We start from the raw sequence: 26,533 nt of genomic DNA on the forward strand, positions 1-26,533 counted from the left end.
TTTTGGTAATGAAAGTTTCATTCTGTACAGAGGTCAAATCAACTAAGACACAGAGTGAAGAGCTAAAGCTGCTGTGAAATAATTAGCTATGTCCACACAAATGTAGATAAATGTTATTATTGATCCATCACCAGAAAGACCATGCCGGTCAACCAACTTCACAAGCTAGGATTTGCTGGTGAAAAACATAGCTATGCTGGTCCACCATCTAGACCAGCACCAATTGAGCACTAACCAGCATTTACCAACATGGGATATACCGATTGGCAGATTTTCCTGGACAGAAGCAGTTGGGGTATCTAACTGATTGCTAAGTGTGGCATAATCAGAATTATTTTCAAAACAGGGATTCTTATGTTTTCTTGTGGTAAATTAATTATTTCTTTCCATTTTAGAGGAATCAATATATTGCTACACTCCACACAACTTCACACGAGATCAGGCCTTATATGCCAGGGGCTACTGCTGGACAGAGCTGCGGGATGCAGTGCCTGGTGTTGACCCTGAACTCCGGCCCTCCCTGTTCGAGCACAAGTTTCTGCCTTATGCTCTGCTGGCCTTCGCAGGCATAATGTACATACCTGCCCTTGGATGGGAGTTCCTGGCCTCCACTCGCCTCACCTCTGAGCTCAACTTTCTCCTTCAAGAGATTGATAACTGCTACCACAGGGCAGCCGAGGGCCGAGCACCCAAGATTGAGAAGCAGATCCAGTCCAAAGGGCCAGGGATTACAGAACGCGAACGACGGGAGATCATCGAGAATGCTGAGAAGGAGAAGAGCCCTGAGCAGAACCTGTTTGAAAAGTATCTAGAACGGCGAGGGCAGAATAATTTTCTGGCTAAGCTGTACCTGGCGCGGCATTTAGCCATCATCTGCCTCAGCTCAATCCCCATAACTTACCTGAGTATTTACTATGCCCGTCAGAGGCAGAATGAGTTCACATGTGCCCTGGGTGAGCCGCCAGACACTAGCAGCATTCCTGAACTCCGGTTGAGTGTTAATTGCAAGCTGCCAGCCGTGCAGCTCCAGCGCATTATGGCTGCAGTGGATATTGCCTTGCTCTGTACTATGAACCTCATTATCCTTTTGAACTTACTTCATTTGTTTGTGGTGCGCAAGTCCAACTTTGTATTCGACAAGCTGCACAAAGTAGGCATTAAAACACGCAGGCGCTGGCAGAAGTCACAGTTTTGTGACATCAATATTCTGGCCATGTTCTGTAATGAGAACAGAGACCACATTAAGTCTCTCAATAGACTGGATTTCATCACTAATGAGAGTGACCTTATGTATGATAATGTGGTGCGGCAGCTGTTGGCAGCATTAGCTCAGTCCAACCACGATGCCACTCCGACAGTGAGAGACTCTGGTATCCAGACTGTTGACCCCAGTATGGACCCTTCTGTACTTGGAGAGCTGGGTGGAGAGCCCTCAGTTATCAAAAGACCCCGTAAGAAGATCAAATGGATCCCTACATCTAATCCTTTGCCACAGTCATTTAAAGTAAGATCTGACATGAAGTTTTCATTCAATTGGAGCATTTATAAGCAGATTTATGGAACCAATTTTAGTCAATCAAGTATTTACTGCTTACTGATCATAACCCCCTGTGGAATCACAGGAAATTAAATTAAGTGGTGTATAGCCTACTTTTCGGATGATCCTTCAGTTAACTAATTAATTAACAAATTAATATTTAATTAAATATTTCTGTGTTTGAACAGGAACCCCTCACTCTTACCAGATTGGAAAATAGTATAAAAGCAGAAAAACCTAAACCAGTGCGGAGGAAGACTGAAAGCATTATTGCTCCAATTCTGGACAGTAAGAGCACACAATATCCTCCTACTAACAAAGGTAATACTAGAGTTAAACCTGGTCCAAGTCAGTATTGTTTATTTTACTGTGGTTAAAATCTTTTAAATCTCTTCTGATCCTGTTTCTAATTTTATTTTTTTTAGCTGCAGAAACATATAATATAGAGAAAAAACACACCCTTAATCTCACACTGGATGTTCATCCTTACATGCTAACCATCCAGAAAGCAAAAGCAGAAACGGTGAACCCAGAGCCACCACCTGTTGAGCACTCTCTCAATAATGTGTACATTGAGGGCCCACATACAGTTGTCCATGTCTCCTCTTCTCTAACTGGTATGTCTAGATTTTATTTAAGGATTTGTCACCAGGGTAACCAGACCCTCTTGTTGTCTTTCTATGTTTAAACAAGATTCTGCTTGATTTAAAAGGGTTTATATCATTATTACTGAAAAATCTTTGTATATCACCTTTCTATCTCCTTAGAGAATAAAGAGTCTCCTCCACTGTCCACCACCGCCTTCTCCACTGCCACACTCTCCACAACATCCTATATGAATGGTGGTACAACCAACCTGACACCTCTGGACTCCCCAAAGGTCAAGAATCCACTCAATCAGGGGGACGAACCTGAGAGCCAACCTGGGCCTTTTAGCAGAAACCCCTCACACCCAATGCTGAGCATCCATCACTCCTTGTATGAGGAAGAGGAGGAGCAAAGCAGAAGGGACAGACTAGCCAGACCTGGTGAACTGATTGCTGCTGGAGAGTGCTGAAGTCAAATCAGATAAACGTGCAAACTCACACACAAATGCAATAGCACTGAGAATATGATTGAAAGCACAAAGGAATGTGCAGGTTTTTAGGGTGATATTTTTGTCTCTCTCATTATGGGTGGATCTCAGATTAATTCATTTTCAGTGATGATGATTATGGGACATTGGGGCAGGTTGAGAAGTTATACAGGTTTATATTTACAATTTAAAGTGACAATATGGCTGCATTTACCCTGCAAGGCTTAAAGTCGGCATGAAATGGAAGTTGCGACCGACTTTACTTCCGTATTTCTGAGTGAAACAGCTTATCGAACAAGAAATAAAATGTCAGGTAGGATTTGAGTTTATTCATTGGTTGTTGAATGGATTGTGAAAACATGGGCGTTGCATAGCAGAACGGAGGCAGATCTGAATGCGAGTTTGCAGTGGACACACACACCGCTTCCATCGTGCTGTTCGAGTCAGAGCCAGTTATAGGTGAAACTGTGCAGCGATCTCAACAAATTTATGATCAAACTGACAACATGAATGCACAAGCACATCGTGTTCTTTGCTTTCGAAGAGGCTGTAGCTGATGAAAAACAAGCGAGTAAAAGATAACCACATTTTAACGTTTTGAATCACAATACACAAAATATAACAGAAAGAAAAAACGTTATTCCTCCTCAGTCGAAATGTAAATTCAAGCCAGCTGACCCGTAACCAAGTTTGGGTTAAGGAATGATAGTTTTGAAGGAAAACAGACAAAAATACACCTTGCCATCTTCACCAACATGCGATTGATGTTTTTTTCACCTCTACACAAGGTTGTGGTTTTTATAAGAAAGGGGCAGGGTTTAAGCGGACTAAATGATTGGAGAAGTCCTGCATACGTCACCAGAGAGAAGTCTGTTGTTTCACTTGAAAATCGAGTTATGACATTTTGATTAAAGATTACAAGGTAAAAAAATTTAATGCATGGATGAAATGTTCACCGTAAGATGATGGGGCCGTGGCCGAGCAACGTCTGTGGAGAGTGAGGCTGGGAGAAGAACGGTAAGGATTGACACATGTGGGAAATTAATTCTAACAGCTGTTTTGTGTTGCAGTGAGAGCTGCACAGATAAAAGGGCAATCCAACCTGCCGAAGGAGACAGAGACGCACACAGCAGAGTGTTCTGTGTGTTTTTGTTATGCTGAAAAGCAAACCCTTGTGTGTCACTGAAAAGTGGAGAAATAAAATTCTTACCTTGGATGTTTATCTGGATCCCGGTTCCTCATTAATAAAGAACGCTAGAGATGTATCCCAAAGATCAATAACATGCATTTAGAAAATAGATAGGGTGAATTTTTATTTTATGCCGACTTTTTTGAACAGTTCCAGTCTTTTGACCATATCCAATTTTTTTGTCTTGTCTGTTAAAATTCACTTAAGTAATAACCAACATGTATTTATATTAATTACCTGCCAAGCCACAATAGGCTGTTAGTCAGCACTATTTAGCATTGTTAGAACTATCAACCGCAAAAAACATGCTATAATTTTACTTTCAAAATTTTCTTGGAATATCGATAACCTTACAAGAATACAGTTAATTCTTCAAAGACAACTCTCCAAATTCTCACACAAGAATTCCCATGCATGCATTCACTAACCTTACCTTTAACAGAGAGTGATTTAATTAAAGAGCCCGTCTGTCACGCCATTATACGCGCAACACAGATTAAGGTAATTTTCCAAATGACCTTAATTACAAGCCTTTATTAAAAAATAAATAAAATTCAAAAAAAAGATTAAATGCTCAGTAAAGTTCATTTATTCAGAATATTCCTGTACACGTTTCGGATAAACGAAAACATGCTTGTTCTTTTACCGCTATTCTCTTCTGCAAATACTGCGGCTTGCATTACACTGCATTTTGCTAAATCTGCACATTTAATTCAAACTAATAATTTTCATTGATATCCTTTAAATTATGTTAAAATGTGTACTCACATAATTAGACTTAAGTGTATCATAAAGCTTTCACCTGTTTGTGTACTGATTTATGCTCTTTTTGTAGCTAATGTTTGTCTCCTTGCAGTTAAATGAGTGCTTGAAACTTCATAATTGATTGACATCTTATAAATCCAAAATAACTTTGTTATATACACTCACTGAGCACTTTATCAGGAACACAATGGTCCTAATAAAGTTACAGGTGTGGTCCTCTACTGTTGTAGCCCATCCGCCTCAAGGTTTGACATGTAGTGCATTCTGAGATGCTATTCTGCTCACTAGAATTATACAGAGTGGTTATTTGAGTTACTGTAGCCTTCCTGTCAGCTCGAACCAGTCTGGCCATTGTCCTTTGACCTCTCTCATCAACAAGGCATTTCCGGCCACAGAACTGCCACTCACTGGATGTTTTTTTGCTTTTGGCACAATTCAGAGTAAACTCTAGAGACTGTTGTGTATGAAAATCCCAGATCCGCAATTACAGAAATGCTCAGCCCAGACCGTCTGGCACCAACAATCTTGCACATTTTTCCCCATTCTAATGGTTGATGTGAACATTAACTGAAGCTCCTGACCTGTATCTGAATGATTTTATGCATTGCTCTGCTGCCACACAATTAGCTGATTAGATAATCGCATGAACATGTAGGTTTACAGGTTTTCCTAATAAAGTGCTCAGTGAGTGTATGTAAAGACAAATTGAAATTATGTTTCAGCAGACAATAATGTCAGAAAAACAAGGAGAATCAGGTGCAAATGTTTAGACATAGGTCAGATGTGCATATATTGCGTATCTGATTTTAAAACCACATAACCACAACCTCATGAAAAAATCTGATCCATGTGTTTTTGTTTTATGTTTACATGAGTGCAACAATATCCAATCTGTGTCAGTTGTGAATTTAAAAAAATCTGATTTTTTGTTACAGTGTAAATGCAGCCTATGTTGTGCTTTGGGGGTCAAGGGTTTGGCTGGTTAGTTTCAGTAGTTAGCTCCAATTAGCTGCAGGTAGATGCCACAATTACACCATTATGCATATGTTTCTCCATAGACCTTAATTAGGGTAGTAAACAATCATATCGAATTTTGTGTGGATGTAAATGAGGCTGTGATGTATAGATAGATACAGTCTGTATCATACAAATAATTTATGGATGGATGACACCCAAAGAGGGGACACACCCAAGACCTTGGTGCTCACCATATGGTCTAGAGAGTCCCCAATTAATAACATTTGTAACATGTTATTTATTAATAGCATTCTTATAACATTATAGGAACCTTTTTATAACATTAACAATATTCTAATAACACTTCAAATGAAGGCAGAGGCACATCAAAGTTTTGCACAAGCACGATTTGTTCATTTTTGACATTAAATTCAATCCAGTTTCATGTACTTTCACACAGCACATTTTTCACAAATGTAGAGGTATCCAACGCAATATACTGTATGTATTCTTAAAATATGCAACCTTGTTTTATTATTGTTGCAATAATATGCAGACTTGGAATGTATATACTGAGCTGTATAGAAAAAAGTAGTTTTTACAATTATGTGAAATATTTTAGGAATTTTCCTTGTTAGAAAATGATCATCACTAATTTACAAAACACATGGCTTGTTTCTCCACACACCTTTGGTGCACTTATTTAATGGAACTGAATCACTGTGTTAAAGGGTCAAAGTGTTTAATGACATTAAATACTAGATAGTCTGAAAACAAATGGATCCTTATACCAGCTTTTTTGAACTGACAGGGTTGTTTAGCAAAGTTCTGTTTGAGCGTTTCAAATTGAAGAGGAAACAATGCTTTTGATAGTCACGATTGCATGAACCACATCTCGCGTATATTGTCATTCTACCATTGTAAATCCGATCAAAACATTTCACATTCACTGATGCACCTTGTGGTGATGCAAGTATAAGGAATAGCCTGCTAAAAACACCCTTATTACACACTGATTGTGTGGATACAAAAAGCACACCAGAACTGACAACAATTAGAATCCCAGCGCACATACTGTATAACCACATGGCATGAGATTGATATTGTGAAAATAACTATTGCAGCTCGCGGTATTTCTTGCACATACCATGATCAGAGTGCAATACTTATGTAGTGATTTTATGATAAAAGGAACACAGATCATGAATGATAATACCATTAAAGTGGAAAGAACCATGGCTACTTTTCCAGACTTGAATTTGTAGATCTGAAAAATACTGTGTATGATATGTGGGTGCTAATCTGTGAATGCTTGTATTGCACAATGTTTGAATCACACTTAGTCTTTGAGCCGACATGTCCAAATGGTGTTAGATAAGGTATGTATCAAAAGTCTTAAAATCATGTTCATGTTTCCAGACACATATCACATTTGTTACTTATTATATGTATTATTATTTTTAAATTTTATACTGCCATAATATGTTTTTATTGCTTTTATTATTTTGTTTCTATTTCTGTGCCACAAACTAAATTGGAATTTCTTAAAGAAAAATATATATTATATACAGTATATATTATATATTCATGGAGCTGCAGCATTTCAACCAAGTAACCTGCTTTTAGAAATAAATTAGACTATGCTAAAAAAGAGAAAAGATTAGATTATCACATGGGTTGTATATGGCATGTCCAGTTGTTAATTAAACTCATATTACATAAATTAAACTGGAAAATATGGGATGAAATATGTGCCACCAGAAACTGAATTTGAACCATTTATATTTGAATTTGAATGGCTAAACTTGAATAATTGCATTGAAAAACTGAATTTGAATCACATAATTTGAAATTGTATTGTTTAATTAAAATTGAATTTATTCAAAAACTGAATCTGAATTGTATCATTTGAAATTGAATTTATTCGTTTGGAACTTAATCCAATAAAATTTGATCCTCACTGAAAATTAAACTCTCTATATATCTTCACATTCACTTCTCACAATTCAGATTCAGTTCTCAAATTCAATTTCAAGTTACTGAGACAGACATCCGGGTAGTTGGAGGATGAAGGAAGAGCAATCGAGCGCAGATCGATAGATAGCGTTCATTGGCGCACAGGACTCCTCTTGGGCCAATCAGCACCAATGTTTTGGAGCACAGTACGTTACCCGCCATGAAACTATGGAATTACGATGAATAATAATGTCAATAATAATGAATGTAACTTTATAAAACTGAACGTAACTTTTTCAGAAACTATCAAAAATATTCCATTACAAAAGAAGAAAAACACAATTAAAATGAAAAAAAAATAATAAAATGAACTCAGTCGCACGAATTTAACAGGCTCTTCAAATATGCTTCATTTTTGTTAATGTTTTTCAAAGATTCGTTTTCGCAAATCGTGGATTCTGAATACATTGCCACAGATTTCGCTAACGCTTCGCAGTTTTTCGTTTGCTGTTTTGAGACAAACCTCTCGTGGGGGTGGGCTTAACAGTGATCTACTCTGATTGGATAGTGAGCTTTTGATGGACAGGTGCTCTCTGACCCGGATGTACAGACGTCACTCAGTGGCGCGCATATTGGAAAGCTCTCGCGGTGATTTGTAGTTATGCAATACGTCGTGCTTTGTTGTATTACTTACTAACAATATGTAAATAATATTTGACCTATAATTATATAATTTAATATTATATGAGACCTTCGATCGTCTAATAATCGTCTTCGATCAGTCTGTAAAGATGAGCTCTCAGGAGAGACACGGAGCGGCATCGTCTTCTTCCTCTTGTCCTTCAAGGCAGCTTGAAGTAAGTTCGTGTTACTGAAGTAACCAATAACATCGATAAAAGTTTTATTCATGTAACGTTACAGTGTGCAACAGTTCTGGCTTTATTTTGCAAATTTATTGTTGTATTGTAAATGCATGCTAAATAAAATGTTGCTGTTTTGTCATTGTCATGACTGCAAAACTGAAACCTGGCCATATCTTGGTCCACTGTTTGACTCTGCCCCGACTGCTGAACGGACTGCTGCTGACCCTGCCTTGTGCTGGTATTCCCGAGCGACTGGTTAAGAATTTCAAGGTTGTTATGTACAGCTGCAGATGCAGCATCTGCACCAAGATTTCTGCCTTGCTGTAGAATAAAGACCAGTTTGATATCTGCACTGTCTACATTGACACGTCCTTGAATATAATAACTGTGCAAAAGAGCAAACAATCAAACTACATAACATCATGCCATGACATCAGTGCATTGCAAACTTGTGAATGACAATAAAAAATATTAACAAATATATAAAAATATGATATTTTATATGTGTTTATCAAAACATTGTGAATAAATATAATAAAATATATGCAATATTCCACCACTGTGTTGAAATTTAGAGTGTTTTCTGTAAAATTAGACAATTTCTATCCATTTACTCCAATGTATGTGGGCAGGACGCTCTTTTAAATTCAGATATGCCTAATTCTCTAAAAAATTCAAAATATCCTGCAGAGCTGAAGTGGTTAAACAATAAATTTGCAAAATAAAGCCAGAACTGTTGCACACTGTAACGTTACATGAATAAAACTTTTATCGATGTTATTGGTTACTTTAGTAACACGAACTTACTTCAAGCTGCCTTGAAGGACAAGAGGAGGAGGAGTGGAGCATTTGTTTAATAAGCAAGGTCTTTTATTCAGATATTCAGAATTTCTTTCTGAATACCAAATACCAGTAACCCCAAAAGAATTTGCTACAGTAATGGGTGCTATTCCCTCTGGATAATGTATGCTTTTTAAAAACTGTAATTACTTCACCCCAGTATCTACTGCATCCTTTCCTAAACCTTGTGATACTTCTGTTGGTCAAATCTGTTTTTCAGAGTCGAAAGCTAAAAACTATAAGATCTTTATTTCTTAAGGATTTGATTTCTGTTCCACCTGTTATTTCCTTTTGGAATAATTTGTTTGGTAACCTTAATTGGAAAAAAATCTGGTCTTTACAGCAGAAATTAATTCTCACAAATAAAGTGAAAGAAATTTCCTTTAAGTTGATACACAGGTTCTATCCTGTTAAGAAATGTATTCAAAGATTTAAATCTGACATTGAGCTAACATGCTCTTTTTGTGTGAATTCTGATGAAACAGTGGTTCATTTATTTTGGTCGTGTCATTACACTCAGAAGCTCTGGAATGATATTGATGTTTTTATCAAGTGTAAGATTTTGCCAGGCTTCTCAATACATATGAGAATACATTGAATTTGAGAACTGAATCTGAATTGTGAGAAGTGAATGTGAAGATATATAGAGAGTTTAATTTTCAGTGAGGATCAAATTTTATTGGACTTCAGTTCCAAACGAATAAATTCAATTTCAAATGATACAATTCAGATTCAGTTTTTGAATAAATTAAATTTTAATTAAACAATACAATTTCAAATTATGTGATTCAAATTCAGTTTTTTAATGCAATTATTCAAGTTTAGCCATTCAAATTCAAATATAAATGGTTCAAATTCAGTTTCTGGTGGCACATATTTCAGCCCATAGGAAAAACTATACAAATGATTTGAATAATTTGAACTCTCACCTAGTCTTGCACAGGTCAGCCCTTTATCTTTACATCTGTCTGACCTATGCAATTCATGCAATGTGATTTAAAAGCACTTTGTAGAAGAACTGTCCCACAAATGTGTGTTTGATGAGATATCTCTGTTATAGGTGAACAAAGCTCATAATTTTATTTAAAGCAAGGTTTTCATAGGATTTGAGGAGGTATTGTGTATCTATGGTGAATTGTAGTCACAGAGTAATGTAGTCTTTCTTGTTTGCTTTAATATAACGTGACTAACATCGATACATTGCATTTTGAAAAAGGATGTAATGTTTACATTAAAGGAATAGTTCACCCCCCAAAAAAATGAAAATTCCGTCATAATTTACTCACCCTCATGACATCCCAGATGTGTATGACAGTCTTTCTTCTGGTGAACACAAACAACGATTTTTAGAAGAATATCTCAGCTCTGTAGGTAGGTAGATTCAAAAAATACATAAAGTCAGAATAAAAGTAATTCACACGACCCAATAGTTTAATCTATATCTTAAGATCCAATCGGTTTAGGGTAAGAACAGACCAAAATGCAACAAAATTATCACTATAAATCTTGACATCAGCAGTCTCCTTGGCAATCATGATTTCAAACTTGATTGCATTTCCTAGCACATCTAGCACTGCATGTGTCAAGCATTAGGATGTGTAATGCCTAAAGACTGCAATGACAAGATGTACAGTGAAAGATTTGTTACAATTTGGTCTATTCTTACCCAAAATCGATTGGATCTCTGCAGAAGAAATAAAGTCATAATCATCTGGGATGGTATGAAGGTGAGTAAATGATGAGAGAATTTTCTTTGTGTGTGTGTGTGTGTGTACATCAGAGATTATTCAGCAGAGACGAGTCACTTCTATTAAAATAAAGAATTTGACAAATTGGAAAACCCAATGGATGTAGAAAGGAAGTCTCACCTTAAAGGTAAAAGAGCCAAATTTGTGATCAGACATCGCCTGTCGATCAACTTGAGAACGTGCATGCGCATTAGCTATACAAGCCAGGATTTTTTTTTTAACGAGTTAAAGAAGCACAATATTTGAGTGTTGTCAGAATTTACTGCTAATTTGAAATATGTTCTTTTATCGTAACCTTGGCCAACAGTTTTTGATCTTTCCCTATTCAAATAGTTAGAAGCTGCACTTTCATGACTGGAATTAGCTTCCCGAGAGCATTCCAAAGATGGCCGACAGAGGACTCACTTGCTAGAATGATTTTAACAATTATTTAAGCAACATAACCTGATAATGATAATAACCCTAATGATTTGTTTGTGGCCCCAAAGCTTTTTTGATGTCACAAAAAAGGTAAAGTTTACACTGAAGTGTTGGGATGATACTTTTGACTGTTCCTAGTCATATGTTTACTGAGTATTACAATTTAGACTTGATAACATGCTATCATTTTGTGATTAGCATAGGCTACACACAGCAGAGGGTTAAAGCAACAATGACAGTCAAATGAGTTTTGATCGGATCAGATGCTTATTTTTCGAAATTACTATTTCTTTTACTTACTTCTCTGGGACCTGAAAACAAAGAGAGTCAAGTCAATTTCAAAAGAACACGTGGGTTACAAAAACAATATAAAAATCTGCCTCAGGTACCAGAAGTAGACGCGTTCCTCTCCTTAATAAACTACGTTACCCAGAGAGCATTGTCTCTATGGGCGGAAACTACAGATTCACATCATGTAAGCAGCTGACTGCACCTCTAACTTTAATCATTTCATTTTTTTTTTCGAGGCTAGCATCCAAACAAAAGTCTAGGTGGTTGTTTTCGTGTAATTTAAACCTATCTAGCATAAAACATGCAACGTTACAATCGTGACAAAGACTGATCGGAGAACCATTCCAAAATGACTTAGCCTTGGACAGTTTTGCTAAGTTTTTAAAGGATCTTGGCTTATATTAGCATAGCATCGGCTAACAGCTGCATGTGAGTGTGCGCAGTTAGCCTGTAGCCGACCTACCTTCAAGAATCATACCTCTCTCGAAACTGACAATCCGAACTGGTCCGGTGGGTTAAACTGGTGGAAAGAGTGGAAAAGCTATCTACCAAATCAAATGTAAGAGTGGTGTTATATATATATATATATATATATATATATATATATATATATATATATATATATATTTATTTATTTATTTATTTATTATGGAGTTGCGATTGAGATTGCATCTAGTCCAGCAGACTGCGGCTGCTGTCAGAATAGTCAGTTAAAAATGCTGCGACCGTTAGAATTTGAATTTAGAAATGGCACCGATTAACGTTTTTTTACGAATTTTGACAGTTTACAGAAGTAGTTTTGAAAAATAAAGGCGGCAAGCTGTCTAAATTGAGTTTGATATGCTAGCCAGGTGGTCTGATGACAGCAGGGCGCCACCTTTTAATGTCTGACATCTGTAGGATTAGATCTGCTTTATAGTGTGACTTCAAAGAGTTGGTTCTTAAGAGATCCCAGACTAACCTTTAAGCAAAACTGATATGCTGGAATACCAGTAGTTGTGGAAAATTATACGTGGTCTAGTCGCATAAATCAAGATGGCAGGCAGATAATCGAGCCTGTTCTTATGATGACTCACTTTACACAGCCATACCCAACTAAAGAAGTCTGAAAAGTTTTAACCCTTGTGCGACCTTCGGGACATTTTTGTCTTTTTCATTTTGTTTTGTTTTTTCGATAATTTTGTCTTTGTTAGTAACAACGGCATACATTTTGCCAAATGTGTGTTTTGGGGGAATTTTGATATTTCAACCTCCTAAAATACATCTATAATACACATATTTTGTGTACACAAAATAGATACTCTCAGGATCTTCAGGACCAAAATGTTTTGATCCCATTGCCATTAAAGCATAAAATCAGGATTTCTATGATATTATGCTTTCATTCAGGAGCCCTGGCTTCTAAATTTAAATGAATATATTCCACCTGATGGCACCATTTATTTTTTTCATGTTTAGCTTATGGAGCAAATACATGCTTTTTTCCTATTGTCTGTTTGCTGTGTTTATAGATCACTGCAGGACAATTGAATAAATGATGCAGCTAAGTGTGTGTGTGTGTGTGTGTGTGTGTGTGTGTGTGTGTGTGTGTGTGTGTGTGTGTGTGTGCGTGAGCGTGTATTTATCACTTTGTGGGGACCAAATGTCCCCATAAGGATAGTAAAACCCGAAATTTTTGACCTTGTGGGGACATTTTGTCGGTCCCCATGAGGAAAACAGCTTATAAATCATACTAAATTATGTTTTTTGAAAATGTAAAAATGCAGAAAGTTTTCTGTGAGGGTTAGGTTTAGGGGTAGGGTTAGGTTTAGGGGATAGAATATAAAGTTTGTACAGTATAAAAACCATTATGTCTATGGAAAGTCCCCATAAAACATGGAAACACAACGTGTGTGTGTGTGTGTGTGTGAAGCAACAGTGTCATATAATCAAACTGGTATTTAAAGGGTTAAAATCCTGAAAATTAATGAATATTTGGTAGTTATGATCAGGACTGATTTCGGTTAAAAAAATGAATTAATTGAAAGTAGAAAATAATATTATTATTATGTCCTTTTTTTATGTGGACATTTTTGTTTTTATTAACGCTCAAGGGTTAAATACTTTAATCAGACAGTGTCTGGGTTGGGTTCAGATAGGGCTGCCCCCTAAAACGTTAGTCATGGAAGAGTCTTGGTCGACCAAGTTTTGATCAGTCAGTTGGTCACAGAATAAATAAAACTCCACAGGAAACCATGGAACACGGTTCCAACTGGTGTTACCGCTGGTTGAACGCTAAGTGTTACTATGGGGTAATTTTTGTTAAGCAGATTTAGGGTGAAGCCTACACAATAAAGCAAGACACCTTGATTTTAAACTTTGATCTTTATTTATTTTAACAAAAAATTCTAATGAAACTGGATTTTCTTTTATTGCAATTAAAATGTGTGGTGTTCAAGTTTTTGAAAGATGGTTTTACAACAGTTGTGAACCTACCTCATCTTGTGCATTCTCTACTGGTCGGGTATTTCATTGTCTGAGAAAATATGTGTGTAGAACTTAGTTTTTTTTTCCCTCCATGAGATTCAAATTGTCAATTGATTAAAATTATTAATTGAATTAATTACATGATGTCCCGATTAATTAATCGCATATACAAATATTTGCTGAGAAAGCCCCTCATATAACAATAATTCAATATATGATGATGAAATAATTATACATAGTAATCTTTAAATATTTAAAAATTATATATATATATATATATAGAGAGAGAGATAATTCAAATGCATTACATTCTTGTAGCAGAAGAGTTAATCATTGATAAGACAAAACAAAAAATGGTTTTAGAATACAATGTATTGTTTACTACCATATTATTGAACATAAGCCAATCATTGGCATACAGTTCACAATCCATTTTGCAAGTGAATTTTGAGATTCATTATGTTTGAGATTTATTTTGAGGGCTTGATAAAGGACGCGTCAGACATGCTTGTGTAGCATCTCGGGTGTGTTGCGTCATAAACATAAAATTTTTAGGTCACTGTGTCAAATTAAATATAGTTTAATATTTAGAACACATCTTGAGATCCCTTATTTCGAATTTGCAGTCCATCAAATGTTTAGAGTAATTGCGTTAATTTTTTAATGCGTTATTTTTAATAAAATTAATCGCACTGAATTAACGTGTTAAATTGACAGCCTTAATAAATATATTTGCGATATCTGATTTTTGTATTTAATTTGTATTGCTTTAGTGATTTTGCATTGAAAATTAAATGTATTTATTTAATACATAAAATGTTTTAATCAAATACATTTCACACTCGAAATGAAAAGCAATTAAAATAACTAAGTGATCAAAAAAAGTATATATATTTATTTATTTATTTATTTATTTATTAATAACCACCTTTCCATTTACCATCAGGTAAGAATACGTCTAAACATGCAGGTGGAAAATTACTTCCACAAATCCAGACATAAGAAAAATTATAAATGTAAAAATAATAATTATAATGATGATAATAATCATTGAAATATAAATCATTACCTGAATGTGTTTTTGTATTATTTTATGATTTAATCACAGATGTACAGGCTGCAGAGTTGCGTTCACAATGAACTACTCTGTTGAAATAAACCGAACTGAAATCAATGCACCTCCTGAGATGAGATGTCTGAGGTCATTTGCAGCACTCATAGATGATACTGTTCTTGTCAAAAAAATTCAGAAGACCGAAACAAAGAAAGAGAGAGAACATTTTGCATGAGCGTGTACCACGAGACCGCATGCCTCTGTACAAACAGTGTGTCATACATGCGCATAGACGGCTATTCTGTCATCTGTTCTTAAAAAGATAATAAAGTGTGTTTCTTCAAGTGTGTGTATACGGGAAACATTTTTGTAATATTAATTTGAGAATAGTAATAGCCTAATAATAATTTAATACATTAATGGGAAAACGAGCCAAATATCATCTTGAAATCGTCAAAGCATCAGCTAGCTATTGGTGATCACGCTGACCATCGTCGATCCCCGAAATCATCGTCTGTCGGCAAAACCCTAATGTGCATTTCTCTATAAATTAATGAAATGTTCAGACAGTCTCCATGTTGGTTTTTCCGACACATTCAGAATCATTACCACTTTTGCCAGTGTCAGTGTGTCTTGCTTCGTGCGTGCGCTTGTAAAATGTATATTTTAAAGGATCATTATTATGGTTTAGTATTCCTCTGAAATGTAGAACAGTGCTAACAATATTACTTATACATTTTTTTTCTCAGCCCTGTAACTCAAACCATTTCCTGATGCTCCCCAGAATATACATATTTAAGTAAATTATAAACATTCAACAACTAGTCGACTAATGGCTTAAGCTAATGACCACTAGTTGATTAGGAAAATCTTTGGTCAGGGGCAGCCCTAGTGTTGAGTAAAGCAAGTCAGCTATTTCTCATAGGGCTTTAAACAGTTTTTTCACAGGGCCATTCAACTCTGTTCCTGTTGAATGTCTCACAGTCATTTTGTGGGAGTCATATGTGGGTTGTTTGTGGTTTATCTGACTCTTATATAATCTTTTCTCCAGGTAGAGAGTTGAGTCGTCAGTTTATTGAACGGCAGACAATGGAACAAGACAACAACTCGGAGGTAAGAATTTGGCAGGAGTAAACCCAGGATATCTGCTTTTTGTCTTTGTAACGGGAGCCAGCTTGTACGTGATAGCTGTGCGGAATGTGTAAACCTCACTCCGCTGGCCTTAAGAGGTGCGCTAGAGACTGACGCTAGAGGCTGTAGCCTTTATTCTCCTCATTAGTGTGCCCACCTCCCATGCCGGAGACACCGGTTCAAATCACGTTCAGAGCAAGTCGAGCAAGACCGTTTACTGTGGTGCCGTGGCCCGGATGGGAGTGAGGTTTAGGGGGGTGAGTGTAACGGGAGCCAGCTGGTACGCGATGGCTGTGCGGTATGTGTAAACCTCACTCCCCTGGTCTCAAGAGGTGCCCTAGCTACTGACACTAGAGGCTGTAGCCATTCCTCCTCAGTAGATTCCGGTTCGACTCACGTTCGGAGCGGTTTGAGCAGGACATTTACACTATTTGGGTGGTTTGCTTTCACTTATTTGGGAGTGCTTTCACTTGTTTGGGAGGGAAGGTGGGAATATTTTGATTAAAAAAAATAATTTATTATTTTATCTGTTATTATGCAAGCTGTTTAGTAACTAATCATAAGGATTTGATTAAAGCCCGGGACATGTACTTAAAAATCAAAGGAGCTTATTTACTTTATAAGTAGAAATACCAAAAATGGCTACAAAACTGATGTTTTTATACATTAAATACAGTATATTGTCTCTTTGCTGCCTTCTTGTGGGTAGTGGAATAATGTTTGAGATTTTTTGTTTATTTAGGTGGGCTTTTCTCACGGTGAAGAGATTCACAGTGTTCGCAGGGAATTTGTTTTGCAAAGCTTCACATCTGCTTAATAAGTTGTCATTCACTCAACCTCAAAAATAAAACAGCAAATTTCTGAGTGTCTGCTTCCTATAAATTAATGCTGAGCTTATTTACACCTGTTTTGTAAATTACCAGTATGTGTGCATATGCATTTTATAATATGTATGTCATTTTTGTTTGTAGGATGACTCTGTTGGCCCTCCAGAAGATGATGCACAACCTTCATTTCCTCTCGGACTCTGTGAGTAATTGCCTAATTAAATTGAACAATGTAGTCTTTATCTGAACCCCAGTTTCTTTTCAAATTGATTTTGTGAGTGGTGCTATGTAGACTACGACAATGCCTTAAATGAGTCTTGATTTGCAGGGAAGGTGAAGTTCACATATGCATACTGTATAATGTTTACACTCTCCTTGTGCAGTGAAAAGTGACCCACCTTAGTTAGGTTTAGCTAAGTAAAGGGTAAAATAATTGCATTACTTCAATCAAGGCAAGTAACTGTATAAAAAAAATAAATAAATTACTAAATTCAGCAACTGTCTCTTATGATGGCTTTTTCCAAACCTTACACCACCACAAAAGTCCAAACCATATATGTTAGAAACTTCCTTCTTCCCCAGGCAGATCACATTACAGATTATTTCATTGCGGTTTCATTGACTTGCAATGCCTGCTTTTGAATACAAGCTCCTATGGAGAAAAGGATATTTACATAGTTTTGTTTAGGACAAATTTTTCATTTTCGTTTCTGTTTCTCATTGCTAAAATAGGCTCACTAAACATATTTTCAGGTAGCTACACATCTATCATGGCTGGGCAGCAATGTTACAAAATCAACATTCACATTCCACATTCTGATGCAATGATATTGGGTATCTGAAATGTTTTTGTTCTTTTAGCGGACTCTGAGGCAGTGGAAGTATTGTGGCAGGTTCGTGCGCAACGACGGCAGGCAGAGCCTGATCTGCCGGACACAGTGACATGTCTCACCACACCTGAAGGCAGCATTGTCTACTTGGTTGGCACCGCCCACTTCAGTGATAGCAGCAAGATGGATGTTGCCACTGTAAGATTTATCTTTATCAAATACTGCTCTTTTTGTTAAACATGTAAAACACAATATAAGGACTATCCAATAGTTCCACTGTGTGATCAGTTAGATGTTTTCTATTTAAATTTAATGCTATTTGCCTCAGACGATCCGAGCAGTCCAGCCAGACGTGGTGGTGGTGGAGCTATGTCAATACAGAGTGTCAATGCTCAAGATGGATGAGAAAACGCTGCTAAAGGAAGCTAAAGACATTAACCTAGAAAAGGTCCAGCAGGCCATTAAACAGGTCAGCCATGAAAGAGAAGACAGTGCTGACATTGTCAAGCACATTCCTCTGTAACTCATTTGCATTCGTTCAAAATCTCTGATTTTGTCAGTGTAACCTAACATCTACTGTCTCTATTTTCTTGTTTCTTCTCCATTTTCTTTTCTTGTGTCAGAATGGAGTGATGTCTGGCCTCATGCAGATACTGCTGCTCAAGGTCTCGGCTCACATTACAGAACAGCTGGGCATGGCCCCCGGAGGAGAGTTTAGAGAAGCCTTTAAAGAGGTCAGCATTCATACACATGCTCCGACTATTTCAAACACTCATTTCTGGTCCTCATGGTCCTGACATGCTCTGTAACTTGTGCAGTAATTTCTGACTTAAGCACCAATTATCAAAGCACAATAAATGCAAGTGGTCACAAAACTTTAAATATGAAACATTTGGACACTACAATACGTGTCACAGCAATGAGTGCTCTACACAAATTAACAAAATGGATTTACTTTTTTTCTTTATACCTAACTCAGGCAGGAAAAGTGCCCTTCTGTAAATTTCACCTTGGGGATCGGCCCATCCCAGTAACATTTAAACGTGCAATTGCTGCTTTAAGTCTGTGGCAGAAGGCTCGACTGGCCTGGGGCCTGTGCTTCCTATCTGACCCCATCAGGTAGGTACTAGCCCGATATCTACAAACACTACTTTGTCTGTATGTACAGCAGTCACATTCCTGGAGCTTTTTTCACAAGGTCTCTTAGAGTCTATAAAAGCTATAACTGTCCTGGCAAACATGTTTACAAAAATTCACTTTGGATTTACATCTATTGTAGATCTACATTCATCCCCCCAAAAAATTTAAAATCTTACCCTGGACATGTCCTAGACAGGGTTCATGAGATTCAGCTGAAAAGTGAATATGTGTCTTTGTGCTTTTATCAGTAAAGAGGATGTAGAGAAATGTAAACAAAAGGATCTTCTAGAGCAGACTATGTCAGAGATGATTGGCGAGTTTCCAGCCCTCCACCGCACAATTGTTGCAGAACGAGACATCTACCTCACACATACACTTAGACAGGCAGCACGCTTCGTGGAGCCACCTACTAGTGCTGAGAGTGAGTACTGCAGTATTGTTTCACAATTTTATTCTGAAATTTTCAGACTTTATTTTGAGTCTGAAGTACTGAGTCATGTTATTTTTTGTTGTGTGAATCCTTGTTCATATTTCCTCTTTCTCAGAAGTGCCTGCTGTTGTGGTTGGAGTGGTTGGGATGGGTCATGTCCCTGGCATTGAGAGGAACTGGGATAAGGAGCTCAATATTCATGAGATCATGAGGTGTGTATGTGCAGTCACAGATATAAAGTGCATTGCAAAGCATGTCCATGAACTTTGTTTTAAATCAACATCAAGATTTTGATATTATGAAATGTACAAAAAAGTACAGTGTGTGTGTCTGTATCTAGTGATGTTACGTATGACACTGAAGGTTCAATGCTTGTGTTGAGTATGCAGCACAATTTCCAATGAAGCCCATATCGAGCGTAAATTCTTTTCTGAGAATTTCGTGATCGGCAAAAAAACGAAGCCTCACTTTCTGTCCAGTCACATCTAGTCGTAGTCGTATTTATGTAAATATTATTGTTATTATCCAGGGTAGAGGTTGTTTATTGATATTGTTTTTTTCAGGCCGATGCCTATCTTTTGAAATCCGGGTCGGCCGATGGCCGATTAATGCTGCCGATTTATTTTGGACGATATTTGGCCGATATGTCCTTGTTTTTAAGCTCTTATTTGAACCTTTTATTTGAAAGATAAAATGTAACACAAATAATTACTTAAGATAGACAAAATTTCTCAACAAATACATTTATTGAACACTTGACCAATCTGCACTTGTACACTTAAATTAAAAATGTATAATGTTAAAACATATTGTATAAATATTGTATAACAAATATATTAAATAAACAAAGCAGGTGTTACGAACTGCTCCGAGACACGAAGGTTGAGATCCAAATGCAGCTTTAATTAAGGGGCAATCCAGACACGTAATCCAATATTCAGAGCATCCAAGAGAAGCACAGAGCATATATATATATATATATATATATATATATATATATATATATATATATATATTAAACAAAGATAAACGTTATATAGGCACAGTGATTTAATTTCAGGAAGGTCTACTAACATTACTGTTCAGGTGTGGTCTAAAAAGAAATCTAAAAAGTAATCAATTGTAAAATAACACTGCATAGTTTATCATAGATAGATTAATGCAGAAGTTATTCATTCAAGAGCTGTAAGTGATTTTCTCTTTGCCTTTTGTTGTTTGATTCGCAGTAATGGCTCGATCGTCAGCATGTTCATTAGACTGCTTCCCCTTTAAGACAGAGTATAATAGACTCCTGATGCGCCATATTTTCTCCCAACTATTTCCATAACTACGTCCATTTAAGACATAAACTGTGTTTAAGTGAATCTCCAAGCCGGTCGTTTTGACATATTTTTGTGTATAGTTGATCGTTTAGACGCGCACATGAAACCCAAGTAGCCTATACTTTGCTTGTCTCTTTGCGGTCTGTTTCAGAACGCGCGCCGCCTTGGGAACGGTATCTCTTGCGCTCTTTTTATTATTAAACTCGTCCCGCAATTTAGCAACAGTTGCTAGACTGCATTTTACAACAATCACCGATCGTGCTGATTCTAACGTTAAGTTTGAGTTTTAGGGAGAAATGTCAGTGCACCGCTGTGAAGGGAAGGAAGTTGTGCTAGACAGAATGCGACTTATGTATAAATATTATTTTTATAATCTTTGGAAGGCGAAATGTAAAATAAAATCAGACTAATATCACAGATCTAAACCAGGCTATGTTTGAATGTTTAGTTATGTCACTCATTAAGCAGGGCTCGTGTTGTGCTCGCTGTGCGCGAGATCTCTCTCTCTCTCTCTCTCTCCCTCTCTCCGACTGCGAATAGCTAAATTGCATCACAGACAAATGGTTTCATATTATTATACATAGAAATGGCTGGCGAGATAAAATAACTTTCTCTTTATAGCAATAATTAATGTATTTTCTTAATTTCTCCAGTACCGACAGCAGAACCGGTAACGTCCGAGCTTACCAAAGCCAGTCCTTCACTAACCAACTGTGCATTGGTATCTTTTTTATTACTTATTTATCTGCATTGAGTGACAACCCTCTCAAATATAAGACACACAAACAGAACAAATAAAAGTCTCAGATTCACTGTCTGTAATTGCAAAATACTTGCTTACTTATTGTGACATGATAGCTGTGATAATGCAACTTCAACTACGCTATCAATATCCAAAGTAGCTGAACGGCATGTCGCGTTTTTTCTCGAAGTTGGCAGTAACATAGCAAAAGTTTTTAATTAAATATAAATAAGTTATACAAATATAATCCTTACCATTTTCTCCAAGGAGCTTAGGCACTGGATGAGGCCTTCCTTAGGCACTGGATGAGGTCTGCTCACTCTGCTGGAAAATGACTCTAGGGGCAGCATGCATCGAACACGTGTTCCACAACAACACTAGGCTGTCCACGTATGCGCCTGCCTAATAATCGGCTTGATATACTTGGATATTGGCCAATGCCGATTATGTTAAAAAATTTACAAAATCGGCCGGCCGATTAATCGGTCGACCTGTAATCCAGGGACTAGGAATGGTTCAAGGAAATAAAACAAAACCCGAAATTGAACAACATTTGATCAGAACCTATCCGGAAACCAGAACAAAGGGATTTTCAGTTGTTCCGGAGTGAAAAAGTTATTAATAAATGCTGCTAACCGGTTATTACAGGTTAATTTTGTTCAGATAATTATTTCATGTAACTAAAGACCAAACGGTTTATCACAGTAAAGTTTTGGAACTCACTATTTCATGTTGCCTGAAAGAATTTAACATTTGCTTTGAACCTGAAGGAAATGTGCATCACACATTTCTTTGCCTAATTGTGTGTTGTGGATGTCACATTCTCTGAATGAAGACCTGTAGAACTATGTATAAACACTACATATACATGCACAGCTAATCCAGATACAAGAAAAACATTATTAGTTACATTAACTAGTAACATTAAAGTTCATTTCTTTGTTGTTTCCAATTCTTCACTGATTCTTTGTTAGATGCATTAATACATATTTGATGCCCCCTTTTTTATTACATGTTATATTTTCAGAAGGTGAAAACACACTTAGCACTGTTATGCTTTTATTTTTGTATACAGGAGTAAAACTACATCTGGGTCTTCATCTTAAAGGCCCAGGTATATTTAGTTTTTCCGTATTTCAGATTGGATCACGCCAATACATTTATTATTTATTTATTTATCTTTTTCTCTCCAATTTGGAATGCCCAATTCTCAATGCACTCTTAAGTCCTCGTGGTTGCATAGTGACTCACCTCAATCCGGCTGGTGGAGGACTCTCATTTGTCTCCGTGTCTGAGACAAGCACATCTTATCATGTGGCTTGAGCGTGTTATTGGGAATTGGGTGTTGGGTGTTATTCGAACTCACGAACTCCAGGGTGGTAGTCAGTGTCTTTACTCACTGAGCTACCCAGGCCCCCTAAAGTATACTATTCCAACCTCGAGCGAATACGAACGTGTTTGACTCATGCGTTCTACTATGGTTTGTGACAATCTTTCAGTACAGTCAATGGCCAGCGCATGCGCTGTCAATGCGCACAGACGAGGCTGCGCAGGTCAAGAAAATCTGGGTAATGCACAGTCAGGCTGCGCATCTTTGCTGATGACAAATTTTGCATCATGCGTACTCTGCGTGGAACGATCAGCAACGCGGACAACTAAAGTGTACTTTGGCCTTAATGGAGATGCATACCCTGGTTTATGGCTGCTTTAAATTTAAACAACCCCCAGATGGCACTTTTTTGACAAGGCTTTGAATCTTTTCCAATAACAATCAGTGAAAAGCTTCAGAGCTTCACGAGGCTTAACTTCCAATTCCTGGTGTGTACAATTTCTTTTAAGATTTTTACCATTTATAATAAACTTTTTGCCTTCAAGTTAATTTAAATAGACCTACAATGTGGCAGTCAATATGAGGTCTTAAAAGCTGCATGTATAAAAATTATAAAAGAATTGGCAAAATGCTATTTAAAATAGTTGAAGATGGAGTATAGCGTGTCACATTGCAGGAAATGTCAACTACCCATGTACTGGTGGTGTCTAATTGTACCAGATTTGTCATGACAAAAATCTTTGTGTTTCTTTTCTCTTAGTGTGGCTCCTCCATCTCTATTTGGTCGTGTATTACGCAACGTGTTCAAGGGAGCCATGTGGGGGCTTTTTGGTTATGCCTGTTTCCGTGCCAGCAAGGGAGTGGTCAGGGCGTTACACCCCCTACCCACTGTCCAATCATTGTTTGAAAATATACGAACACCTGCCGTTTGACCCTACTCTAATTGGCACAGACTTTTCAACAGTGAGATCTGGATGTCAAACTGAACACCAATAGCCTTAACTACAGGATGGAAGTGGGGGATAAGGGGAAGATTAGAGCCAGACATATTCTCCATTCCATGTGAAGTGAACTGCATTTTATGGGTGGAAGCCTTTGACTTGCTCTCTGTCATCTTCTCAACCCTCTGTCCATTTGCTCTGTGTACCTGTGGATGCAGAGTTTACTGCCAAAGAAATTGGACCATGCTTTCTTTCCCCTTTTCATTTTTTCTCATTCTTAAAGTTTGACTCTCTAGGTAATTAGTTGTAGCAGGACACCCTCTCTCTGACATGTTATTACCTAACTTAAACTAAATTAATTGTATTCTGTTGTGATTATTTGATGGTTGGCTCCAGCCATTGGGTGATAGTGTATTTTTCAGCTGGTGGAGTTAGGCAGTCCAGTATTACAATGCCCTCTAAGTCAACATTTTAATATACAGCATACTCTGGGCCAAAACCTGTAGTTCATTCAGAATGAATAGTAAAGCCACCCAACCATCAACCAAATCACACATAGTTACATTCACTGAATGTGTAATTGTACGGTCTATGGGAAAGTGTGGTTGCTTGGTTTTTGTAGTTTCTTGATAAGCCCATCATAAACTTTGACCATGTTAGCTATCAAGTGCCTCTGACCTGGAAAGGGCTAAAAGTAATAAATACTGGTCAGATTGATGTTTTCTTTCTCCATATAGTCATAATAAATGGGTACTTTTAAATTCGGAGTCCTCTGTTTTATACACGTCACCTCTCCACTTATTAATAGGTAAAATAACCAATCTTGCTAATAGCTGGAATGTACTGTCTAAGAACAAGTGAAACAAGTATTTTTACAAGTATTTAGACAAGTTACTGTTGTTGTTTATGTGATTGTTTTGTTTTGAAAGGAGGCTGTTTGAATGATTCACTTTTTAAACAAAAACGCAAAAGCAATCAATTCTGGTTAATTCCAATTTAAATGCGTCTTATTAATATTGCTTTTTTCACTCCTGAGTTCATGGAAGTACAATTCACAAAATTGGTCAAACTAAAAAGTTCAAGCTAATTTCTAATAGTACTATGTTTTTTTTATATTTGATAATACTTTAAAGTCAAAATCAAGCTATGAATTGTAACCTTATCTCCATTATTAATCATTATCTGAAGCTGTTAGTCCTAAATGACAAATGAGACCATCAAATATGATTTGATAAGAATGTAAATTTGACATGCAAATAGTAAGAAAAGCCATCTCTTGCATGGACCAATTCTGGAATTATGCTTTATATATATATATATAGGGGAAGGTGGAGGGTATTTCTGCTGTTTGTTTGCTTAAAGCCTTAAACTGCTGCCTTTACCTGTTCTTCACATTTTGATTTTGTTTTTCCATATGTCGCTTATTATGTCTGTTAGGATGACTGATAATGAATTTCAGAGGTGTCAACCTGGTCACATGGACATTCTAAGCACAATACTAATGTTTGTGTGACTATAAAAGTGTTGGGAGAATGAGTCATGCCAAAAATTATTTGTTCTTTTTACATTGCCCTTAATGGAAACCAACCCTTACAAAAATCGAGAGTTCTTGGCAAATGTGCCACAAATTTACCACTTAATATTATCACATGCCAATTTTCTTTGTGGCAAACTTGCAGCAAAATTGTCCTAAGTTGCCAAAAAGTTTGTTACAGGTTCACCAGTAATTGTGAAGAGATCTGGCAAACATTGCGAAACACAAGCTCATTTGCATGTGAAAATAATGAGTGTAAAATTTGTGGCTAGTTTGCCAGAACTCTAGATTTTAGAAAGGGAATCGGTTTTGAACCATGAAGAGGCTCAGATTAAGATGTGTTTAAAACTTTGCATATTAACCATGTGTGTTTATGTGAGAAATTAGGAAAAAAAAGGTCTAATGTATTGGCATGATTTTTAAATGTAGATGGCCTATTGTCATATACTCACAGTTTAAGCAATCTGTACACAATATTGTGGTGGTTTGAAATGTATAATAGCATTTTGAGGTATTTGTCAGTGGCCCTTGTGCATAATTATATTGAGTACTGATATCAGTAGAGCAACTCCCCTCTGCATTTAACTTTCTTTTTATTGGATTGATTAGATGGATTATAACTTAATGTATTAAAAAAAATGTAGAAGGACTAAATGACCCCATTCTTCCCCTACTCTAATGTTGGTCTCAAAATGCTGCTGTTTTCCTGTAAACTAAAAAAACATTGGTCTTCCTGTGAACTTTATGCAGTACTTCACTTGATGTCATAGATACAATGCATATTGTGAGAAAGGGCATGGGCAAGATATACTTGATACATCATTATTGTACATCCTTTAACTTTTCTGCTACAAATGAAATAGTTTCTAACCATTGTTAACTATGGAAAGGGGAATAAAATGATCATACAGTTGTCTTTTTGTCATTGTCTACATACAAATGTTAATTCTACTAATCAATAGCTCATTGTAATATTAATTTTCCATTAAAAAATTATATATAAACTCAGCAAAAAAGAAACGTACTCTCACTTTCAACTGCTTTTATTTTCAGCAAACTGAACATGTGTAAATATTTGTATGGACAAAAAGATTTAACAACTAAGGCAAAGCATATCCGTCCACAGAACTGCTGTTCACTGGATA

General features: G+C 36.7%; 2 protein-coding genes across 4 annotated transcripts; both read left to right on the forward strand.

Moving 5' to 3' along the window:
* The first annotated feature begins 249 nt into the window (after nucleotides 1–249).
* Nucleotides 250–7,349, forward strand: LOC127661483 (pannexin-2-like). The gene is made up of 5 exons (XM_052152220.1): nucleotides 250–295; nucleotides 396–1,504; nucleotides 1,726–1,858; nucleotides 1,963–2,154; nucleotides 2,305–7,349. The coding sequence occupies exons 1-5, from the start codon at nucleotides 250–252 to the stop codon at nucleotides 2,592–2,594; spliced, it is 1,770 nt and encodes a 589-aa protein (XP_052008180.1). The 3' UTR covers nucleotides 2,595–7,349.
* Nucleotides 7,350–10,761: 3,412 nt separating this feature from the next.
* LOC127661736 (traB domain-containing protein-like) lies at nucleotides 10,762–26,347 on the forward strand. Of its 3 annotated transcripts, none has more exons than XM_052152588.1 (10): nucleotides 10,762–10,909; nucleotides 16,213–16,274; nucleotides 17,264–17,321; nucleotides 17,981–18,147; nucleotides 18,278–18,418; nucleotides 18,573–18,683; nucleotides 18,929–19,068; nucleotides 19,338–19,510; nucleotides 19,635–19,731; nucleotides 23,674–26,347. In XM_052152588.1, the coding sequence occupies exons 2-10, from the start codon at nucleotides 16,251–16,253 to the stop codon at nucleotides 23,843–23,845; spliced, it is 1,083 nt and encodes a 360-aa protein (XP_052008548.1). In that variant the 5' UTR covers nucleotides 10,762–10,909; nucleotides 16,213–16,250; the 3' UTR covers nucleotides 23,846–26,347. The 3 variants fall into 3 exon arrangements, with proteins under 3 accessions (XP_052008548.1, XP_052008549.1, XP_052008547.1); XM_052152589.1 differs by lacking the exon at nucleotides 10,762–10,909 and adding an exon at nucleotides 11,325–11,440; XM_052152587.1 differs by lacking the exon at nucleotides 10,762–10,909 and adding an exon at nucleotides 11,856–12,200.
* Nucleotides 26,348–26,533: the final 186 nt, after the last annotated feature.

This window comes from Xyrauchen texanus, chromosome 21 (assembly GCF_025860055.1).
Source record: "Xyrauchen texanus isolate HMW12.3.18 chromosome 21, RBS_HiC_50CHRs, whole genome shotgun sequence".
Classification (NCBI taxonomy): Eukaryota; Metazoa; Chordata; class Actinopteri; order Cypriniformes; family Catostomidae; genus Xyrauchen; species Xyrauchen texanus.

Bases quoted from the DNA above. Each gene is read 5' to 3' on its own strand.
- LOC127661483 (XM_052152220.1), top strand. From the start codon at position 250: ATGGGATATACCGATTGGCAGATTTTCCTGGACAGAAGCAGTTGGG. The intron at 296-395 runs GTATCTAACTGA...TTTCCATTTTAG, and splicing joins CCTGGACAGAAGCAGTTGGG to AGGAATCAATATATTGCTAC. The intron at 1,505-1,725 runs GTAAGATCTGAC...GTGTTTGAACAG, and splicing joins CTTTGCCACAGTCATTTAAA to GAACCCCTCACTCTTACCAG.
- LOC127661736 (XM_052152588.1), top strand. From the start codon at position 16,251: ATGGAACAAGACAACAACTCGGAG. The intron at 17,322-17,980 runs GTGAGTAATTGC...TTGTTCTTTTAG, and splicing joins TTCATTTCCTCTCGGACTCT to CGGACTCTGAGGCAGTGGAA. The intron at 18,419-18,572 runs GTCAGCCATGAA...TTCTTGTGTCAG, and splicing joins TCCAGCAGGCCATTAAACAG to AATGGAGTGATGTCTGGCCT.